Genomic DNA, 9,576 nt, shown 5'->3' on the forward strand with positions numbered 1-9,576 from the left:
TTTTACAATAAATTTACCATTTGAAAAACAATGACTATGGTATCCAACGACTTATGGTAGCTGCTATTAAAGCACTGATAAATAGATAAGTGACTACCAAACTTCATTGCTTCTTACATAGTAAATACCTCTGAATGCCAACTTTTACCACAGAGCTGTTTTTAGTGATGTCGACAGTTCATGCACCCACTTTAAAACTGACTTGGTTTCAACAAATTTTTCAGCCTCATGTGCAAAACACTTGCATTCTAATAAAAATATAAAGTCTGAAATTATATCAGATCTAGCAATCCCTTCCTCAAGTTATACCACTTACTTGATATGTAATACAAGTTTAGCAATGCTTTTTTATTTGTATTTAACCATTAAATGGCATACTACTGTATGCTGTGGACTCTTGTTTGCATATTTCATTATTTTCACTGCACTCTTTAATGCATAAATATATTTGGAAACGCTCAAAATTACACATCAGTTTCCACAGAGTTTGAATTTACACAGTTTTTCTTCTCTGACTCACTGCTATTCCCCGTGTCCTGACTTTTTTTCTCCTTTACACAAAGAGATTCTTTAACTCCTTCTTCCATCTCCAAATATTCTGATTTATCCTCTGTGGATGAAGATGATGGGCTTCTAAATTTCTTCAGTAAATTTGTTGGGAGGTAAGGGCAACTGACTGCATTTTGCATCAGCTGCGTTTGTTCTTCATTCTCAGTTTCTCTGTGGTAGAAATAGTTAAAATTGGAGACAATCACTGGCACTGGTAAAGCAATGGTTAGCACTCCCGCAATGGCACACAGGGACCCAACTATTTTCCCACCCACAGTTATGGGTTTCATATCCCCATAACCAACTGTAGTCATGGTCACTACAGCCCACCAAAAGGCATCTGGGATGCTTTGAAAATGGGTGGCAGGCTCATCAGCTTCTGCGAAGTAAACAGCACTGGAAAACAAAATGACTCCGATAAAAAGAAAAAAGATGAGGAGGCCGAGTTCCCTCATGCTGGCCCTGAGCGTATGACCCAGGATCTGCAGACCCTTGGAGTGCCTGGAGAGCTTGAAGATGCGAAACACCCTGACCAGACGGATGATCCTCAGGATAGCAAAAGACATGGCCTGTTGACCGTTACTGCCCTGTTCCTGCGCCAAGTCAGTGCCCAGAGTAATGAAGTAAGGCAAGATGGAGACAATGTCTATGATGTTCATGATGTTCTTGAAGAAGTGTGCTTTGCTTGGACACGCAAAGCAGCGCACTGTAAACTCAAAGGAGAACCAAATGATGCATACTGTCTCTACAATGAAAAAAGGGTCATTGAAGATGGTGTGTTCCCCAGCATCCAGGTGAAGCGACTCATTGGAAAGCCCCTTCCCTAAGCTCAGGGACGTGATGAATTCTTTGTCATCTCTGAACTCTGGCAAAGTCTCCAGACAAAAGATGACAATGGAGATCAAGATGACCAAGACAGAGACAATGGCAATGCCTCTGGCCGGGCTGGAGCTCTCCGGGTACTCAAACAGCAGCCAAACCTGCCTCTTAAACTCATTCTCTGGCAAAGCTTTGTCCTCTTCCTCTTTGACAAACCCTTCATCCTCCCTAAACTTGAGCATGGCTTCCTCCCCAAGTTGGTAGAATTTCACCTCCTCAGTGAAGATGTCAAAGGGTACATTGACTGGCCTCTTCAGCCGACCACCACTCTGGTAGTAGTACAGGATGGCATCAAAGCTGGGCCGGTTCCTATCAAAGAAGTATTCATTCCTGAGAGGGTCAAAGTATCTGCCTCGCTTCGCTGGATCACCCAACAGCGTCTCCGGGAACTGAGCTAATGTCTTCAGCTGGGTCTCAAACCGCAGTCCTGACACGTTGATTACCACACGCTCACAACACTCGTACTCACTGTAGCGAACAGAGCTGTAACCCCCAGGGCCTCCACCATCATCAGGTGGCTGGTCCGAGTATGAAAACTCATCCTCCCCGTAGTCATCACTGTAGTAGAGCTTTCCTTCTTCCTCATCGTCTTCATCCTCGTCTTCATCCTCCTCTTCCTCCTCACTCAAGTCCTTCAGTATTCTCTCTTCAGAACCACTGAGAGGCAGCAGCTCAGAACAGGGAAAGGAGGCCCCACACTCCCTACTTCCCAAGTGGTGGCTCCTCTTTTTCCCTTTCTTCCGCCTCTTACCACTCTGGCGGTGGGGCATGCTGCTGCGTGACGCGTTCCCACCATGAGAGGAGGACGCACCTCGACTCTGTTCCTGATGGTAGTGGTGATAAGGTCCACCTCCACCTGTCGCCCCACCTTCTACTGCTGCCGTTGCTGCTGCTACAGCTGCAGCTGCTGCAGCTCTCGATTGTGCCAGCCGCTCTCTCTCGCGAGCCCGAGCTTGGACCGCGTATCCATAGGGCATGTGGGTGTTGCACCCAGAGCTATCAGCACTCACCATTGCAACCTCCATTTTGCAACTGCTTTTAATTGCTTAATACAAAAAAAAAAAAAAAGTTTTGGTTTATTTACAGTGTAACTTTAACTTTTGCTATAGAAAGTTCAAAGCCATTTGCATTTGGAGGACAGTCCCTTGGGCACAGAGCAGGGCAACGTAGTTCTAACATTGAATCTATCTTTAGGAAAACCACAGACCTGCACTTTCTTATTGTCTGGAACGTTTGACACAAACTACTCTCTTGCTAATGAGAAAAGATGAAACTCTCAAATTGAACCGGGAAACAGCCGGGCCCTTCTTTCATCCACCAAGCCCCTGTATTTTAATTTCTCTCCTGTGGCTATCACAGATCTGACCAGAATCATGACTACCTTGCAGGTTACAAAGACTGCATTCACAAGGAGAAAAATATGCAAATCAAAGGGTACCTGCTCTCCACAGATGGTTTTAGTTCATCATTGCAATCAAACGCAAATAGTCTCTTTCCTCATCATTTGCTTCTGGTAATGCTTTGGCCTAGCAATCTTATTACTGTTTAATATCATTACTTGTGGAGTTGAAGGTGATTCCAGCCATCACTTTATTTACACAGTGAGGAGGTCTCTGCAAATCCTTTCTTCAGCCTGTCAATAACGTCTCAAACCTGGGAGCAGCACCCAGGGCGTCAGCAGCAGTGGTAAGAGGAGGAGGAGGAGGAGATGAAGACTGAGCAACTGGCTCTGAGGTTTCCATAGGACATAAGGGAGTGGATGGGTCACCCTTTGGTTATGGTCATGCAGAAGAAGCACTTAACCTGAGGCACGTGCACAAACACACAAAAATAAACAAAACAAAAAGGGAAAAGATTGGATTGTTTTCCTAAAAGGTCACACTGATCAAATGAAACTGTGTCATCTATCACCACGGTATTCACATCTTCCCCTGCCCACGCTATTCACACTTCTACATTACACACACACCCACATCACATGCACAAAGATTTTGAACGACCCTGTGGGTAAGAATGTGGGTGGGTATGTCACATATATAGAGACAGAGATACAAAATCCCCACCCATATAAGCACTTGCATCCATACACAAACCCATGCATGCTTCTGAAACACCAATACATATAAACAGTAATAAAAATACTGCAATACACAGTGCATTCAGACCTTTGAGTGCATATGTAACAGATACATCTACATATATCTCTATGGAACATTAAGGAATAAACATATCTACACAAAGAGCTTTTGTTATATTTGTAGAAACACATAAGATGCAGGAATGTTACATTTTAATCTATAACTGAATTGTGTTTCAATCACAACGAACATCTCACTGAATTTAATTGGGAAACAGGCACGTACAATGCTTCCTCAAGCGAAAATACGGTGACATGGTATGTCGAGAAAACACAACTGCAGGTGCACTGAAGCAACATCTACACGCAAGCACACGCACAAAAACACACACACACCCCCACTGAAACAGAAGCCTCGTTCACGGCTATATCTATTAATACGTGACAGAAGATGAACATGAACTATTAAACGATGCTATTTTTGAAATCGCACCTAGGTGTCATGCAGAAAAAAAGATCTTAAGAAACGCTATCATACTCACTGTTCCTAGGCAGAGAAATAGCAACGCTGCTCTCGCTAGTGTAAGGATCTGGTGGCAGCAGTCCTGAGGAGGGGGCTATGCCAACTGATCTACATCTGCAGGTGTGTCCGGCCAGTCAGCACCACAGGTTGACGAGTGATTTTTCTCTCTTCTTTCTGGGTGCAACAAGAGCGCCAAGAGACAGGCAGTGAGGCAGCTTCAGCTGGGGCCACTCTGCACAGCCACGGACACCGCTGCTCGACCAGGCATTTACAAAAAGGCAACAAGCTAGAGTCGTGGTCCAAAAGAGAAAAAAAAAAAAACGAAGGCGGGGTGTTTGTGTGTGTGAGACAAAATGAATGGGTAAGCGCGGTCACTAGTCTCTCCAAGCCCAGCTCTCGCAGTAGATTTGCAAAGCAACGTTAAATAATCCGTGTACCAAGCCTGCTTCCACTGGGGTGGCAGGACGGGTGTCGCTTCTTGCAGTTTCTCCCCCCAAACGCGTCCAGACGGCAGCGGCTCAGCCACCGCTCGCCCGCACCATCCACTTGTTGTGCCGGCTTTTGGTAACGCTTACCAAAAAAAAAAAAAAAATCCCAAAACCAAATAAAAAATCCCAGCAAGAAGCGAAAGCAGCTCGCTCTCTACCGCAAAGCTTTTATCGCCTGATTTTTCAAAGCCGTGGCCGGCAACGGCGGCGGCTGCGTGGCCGAGCCGCAGCGGTGCTGCCGGAGCGAGCCCTGTTGCTCCGCGGAGCCGCCGCCCGCCCGCCCGCTGCTCCTCCGCTCCGCCGGGAGACTCCGCCGCCGGGGCCGCGGCCGCGGCCGCTGCACCCACCGCGCCTTCCCCGGCTCGCCGTCGGCCCCTCGCGGCCGCCGCCCCGCACTGCGCCCCTTCCCCGCGGCACGGCTCCTTCCCCTCCCCGCCTCGCCCCGGCTCCCTCTTGTTTTCCGTGTTAATGTATTAATTACGGAAATGACCGTCCCAGTGCCGAATAACGCTGACAAACCTGTGTGCTGAAACCAAGGCTACAAGCCCCGGCTTCTCTTTTTTCTTTTTTTTTTTTTTGTGGGGTTTCTTCTAAGGAAATAAAATCCATTGTTGAGGTGGCTCAGAATCTAATTTCAAAACTAAGCGCAGATCAAGTTTCCCAGAAAGAGGAAAAAGCTGCCCCCACCTCCACCCTGCTGCTTCGCTCGCCCCAAACCCTCCAACGGTACAAGCAAACCAGAAAACTATTCCCTCTGCTCCTGCCCGACACAGCCAGGCCAGCTGCAGCCATCCTGCAAACAAAGCCAAATTAACATTTACTCCTAATTCTGTACCTAAATGGAAGAGCAGGTCCTGGTTCATGAATAGGGTATCACAGTGTACTTGGTAGAGTTTTAACACCCCTGCCAAGGATATCAGATCTTTGCTCCCTCTGCAACACAAGCAGTGTATAAACTGGCTATTCCTTCTGCACCTGGAAAATCCAAACTGTGACTGATTCCACTCTCTGTAAATAAGCACCATGAAAACACAGCTTGGCTATATTTGACATCGCAGCTACAATTCTACCATCTCAATAAGAACTAAGTATAGACACTCCTACTTAACATAGAAAAAGAAAAGAAGGATTTTGGTGCTTTAGAGTCTTGTGGATAGGATCACAGCAAGGACAAATCAAGAGCAGCACTCACTCCAGACACTTTGCCTCAAGGTGTTTGCAACTGGAGGCAAATTCAACATGTGCGGCAAGTGGGGTTAGGCATTTTTTTTCATTGCCTAGGTCCACTCCTCCTCCATAATCCAGAGAAATCAAGAAAGTCTGGTGACTGTTTCTCTTTCAGATCCCTAGCAGCACAACTCAAATTATCCATGTTACCTCTCTGTCTCTACTGCCTACATCAGTTAGTACTCATACTCTTAATTCCATCCATTTCAGGAGGTGACATATGACTATATAAGGGAGAACAAAGGATCAACCAAATAAACATACTGAACACCAGGCATCAAATTAGTTCATAAAGATCTTGCCAAAAGTACTTCCCTGCCTATGACAGGGAGGTTGGATTAGATGATCTCTAAGGTCCCTTCCAGCCTATGCCATTCTATGATTCTACTGTGAAATGTATAAATGACAGCTATATCTAATTAATTTTTCAACAATCACAACCAAGTTCTATAGCCAATATAAACTGAAAGACATATAGACATTCCTAATGTCACCCCAAATTCCCTTAATATACAAAGTGGTGTCATCACAAGAGCAGTCCAAAATTTTGATGCTCCTGGATGGAATTTAAAAATATTCTACAAATTCACTTCCAATACCAAAACCCAGATTCTTCTACAACTTGGCACAAGAGCATACCAAAGACAGAGATCAAACCCTATCATTGTTTAGTCACAAGGACACGTACAATGCCGCAAAACTCGAAGAGATATCATAAGTATGATTTTTTTAATGATTAGAAACCCCTAGACTTATTCCTACTTCAATCAAATTTAATTCTAGAGGCATTTTCCAGAATTCAGTCACTTCATTCTCTAAGAGGCATTATGTTGCCTTTTACTAGTAGGACCAAGATACTATATTTATTCCTTTTTGAGATGTTTCAAGGGCTTGGGACAAAAAAAAAATTGCTTATCTAGCTTTTACCTTTCTTCCAAAGTTTCAGATGCATTTTCTTGTCATTGTTTCATGTGACCGTTAAACTGAAAAATTCAGTGGATATCTGAGTATAAAGATGAGTTGAAACGGACCGATCGCTTTGGTATGCCTTTTTGATCGTTATTATTCTTTTCTTTTTTAATAGCTAAAGCACATTCTTGAGCAAAGATAAATAAACTGTGAAGCATGAAGGGATGCACACATAATACACATATTACACTGCTAATGAGAGAAGCAGAATAGCTTTTTTGTACCTTTTTAAAAATCCATTCTAATGTGATAGGGATCATGTAACTTCATGGAATTCACTCTAACTCAGAGATCTTATTTGATCCAATTTTTAACTGATTTAAAGCAAAAAAACCCCAAGCTTTAAGTATTTACAGATGAATACTGTGACTCATTTCATTCAGCTTTGTATTTTCATAGTATTCAAAGAGTAATTTTTATTTAAAAGGTATTACATTCTCTCTGCTCCTTCATATTCATAAGGGATACATTTATTGATAGAACAAAGAGAGAATATGTATGTGTCATTATCTTCCATAGTACTGCATTAAGAATGTTATAGCATAGCAAAGGATCAGCAAGGTATGCTATCATATAGATTTGTTCTGTTTTACAGTGATGTAGAGGAGAAATATGTATCACTATTGCTTATCTATGTATACAATGCCAGAAAAAATACAGCACAATTTAATACATTTTCATGCAAAGGCAACATGAGATTTAAAAAGCCTAACTTATGTTGCTATGCCCAACATTAATTTATGCTATCCCCCAATGCTGCAATTCACACTGGCAGAGTCTGGCCTCAGTCCAATACTAATCTTCCTGCTGTAATCAAGAGTTCTATGCAGCGAATAAGACTTCACTACAGCTCAGTACTTACTGCACTTCTAGACCACGAATTATTCTAATTTCCCTTTTAGTCTTCTGTTTGTACTCTTCTGCTCCTTCCTATGCTTGTTTCACTATTATTTCTATTAGCCTCTTAAGGCAACTCAGCCAACATCCCATGACATCAGGGACTTCTTTCAAAACAAGTAAAACATTGCTGTAGTGGGCACTTAGGATAATCAAGTAAAAATACTGAATACTGTGGTTACTGTATCATCTCAGATGTGATGAAACATGGTTCAGAATACACATTTCTTTCCCTCCCCCCCCCCCTCCGTTTTCAGTTGGTTACAGTGCTGGAGATCCTTAGGTACCGAAGTAGCAACGAATTCCTGTCTCCACAACTAGGTTTTCTCTCCCAGTATTTATGCTGCTTTAGGGAGTCCATAATTTATTCATATTTTACTAACCAGGCTCAGGAAGAGACCCTTGTCGAAGAATCTGGCTCGAGTACTGTTTTTTTGAATATGACTGGCACTACTGAATGAGGTGCTTAGCAGAATAACATACAGCCTGTCCTCAGCTGGTTCTTATACACAACATATATGAATAGCACATCTGTTCATTACTTGTACTGCAACAGGCTAATCCAAGGAAGCTGACGCTCCAGAGAACAGCAGGCCTTTTATACTTTCTTAGGAAAGTAAGAAAAACGACTGCCATTTACCATTGAGTTTAGGATAAATAGCAGTAAAAACACTGCTTATATTTATAGTTGGAGAAAAATTTCTTGTACCCGAGTATGGACCTACTCAGAAACTAGGATAAAAGTACCATGTACAGTTTATTTTTGGACGTGAATATTTCTCCATTCATTCTGGGCAGACAAGAACTCATATCAGGGATATTATTTAAATCAATAATAGCAAAAAAAAAAAAAAAAAAAAAAAAAAGGACAGTGTGGCAAGAAAGCCTCTAAATAAGGAACTACTTGAGAATGGAGAGACATTACTTCTATTCTTGGTCCTACCCCAGATTTTCAAGATACCCACAGCCACATTACTCTTAATGCTGACCTCTTTTTCCAGTATAATAAGGATAATTTTGCACCTTTTCTTTTTTCCCAGCAAAAATTTGTTTCTATTTAGAATGGAAGAATTTGGATCAGGCAGCGCCCCTTTTCACACATACACCAAGTAGTAGTGAGCAGTGTGGATGTCCAGTTTGGATACTGTTACTGTAATTAACTCATGAAAGAAATGAGTTAGATACACAGAATTACTTAAATTACTGTGTCACTGGACTTCTTCCATTTATATATTCAAGAATCAGTGTATTATTCTGCATATGGGATTTTCAAACTATGCTAGCAGTAAATGCAATAATTATAAAACCTGGAAATATCAGGTGCTAAATTCTGGCTTGCATAGATGTCTGTCTATCTAGATCAGAAAACATTATGAGGGCATGACAGGCTAATTTCTCACTGGGATTTTACGAAGAATACTCTGGAGGAAAATTAGATAGTGGGCTAATAATTAATGTAGCTTTGCACTATTAAGTTGACCATGACTTTCAGAACAACTGGAAAGGAACACCTGTAGGACAACAGCTCAAAACTATTACTGCTAAAATCATGAAAACACTTCAGCCAGAAGTATCTCACGCTCCGGGAACATGCAGTAGCACACTGTTACGTGAACAAGCATGTAAAGAGAGGAATTTTATATGTTCACGTATGGCATCAAAGATAGCTCACACATATCTTTTTAGGTAAAGAAAGAGTATTTCTATGAACTCAAGGCTTTTAGTAGATAGATGTTGCTCAAGTTCTAGCAAATATATTTTTATAACTCTTGTGAAATTAGCAGGAGTGGAAGGTATATGCATGAAGGAACTGCAGGATCAAACTAGAAACAGTGTATCTGTACACCATTGTATCTGTAACACTCCAAATCTTACTAGAAGGCTCCACTTACACTTATTATTACACTTAAATTAGATGAGAAACCAAAATTTACTGAACTAGAACAATTCATACTAAAGATTCTGGC

General features: G+C 42.3%; 1 protein-coding gene across 1 annotated transcript; it reads right to left on the minus strand.

Moving 5' to 3' along the window:
- Positions 1-464: 464 nt before the first annotated feature.
- Positions 465-2,453, minus strand: KCNA4 (potassium voltage-gated channel subfamily A member 4). The gene has a single exon (XM_009983077.2). It carries the CDS (start codon positions 2,451-2,453, stop codon positions 465-467), a length of 1,989 nt encoding a protein of 662 aa, XP_009981379.2.
- Between the last annotated feature and the right edge of the window lie 7,123 nt (positions 2,454-9,576).

The sequence above is a fragment of the Tauraco erythrolophus genome, chromosome 6 (genome assembly GCF_009769465.1).
Source record: "Tauraco erythrolophus isolate bTauEry1 chromosome 6, bTauEry1.pri, whole genome shotgun sequence".
In the NCBI taxonomy this organism is placed as follows: domain Eukaryota; kingdom Metazoa; phylum Chordata; class Aves; order Musophagiformes; family Musophagidae; genus Tauraco; species Tauraco erythrolophus.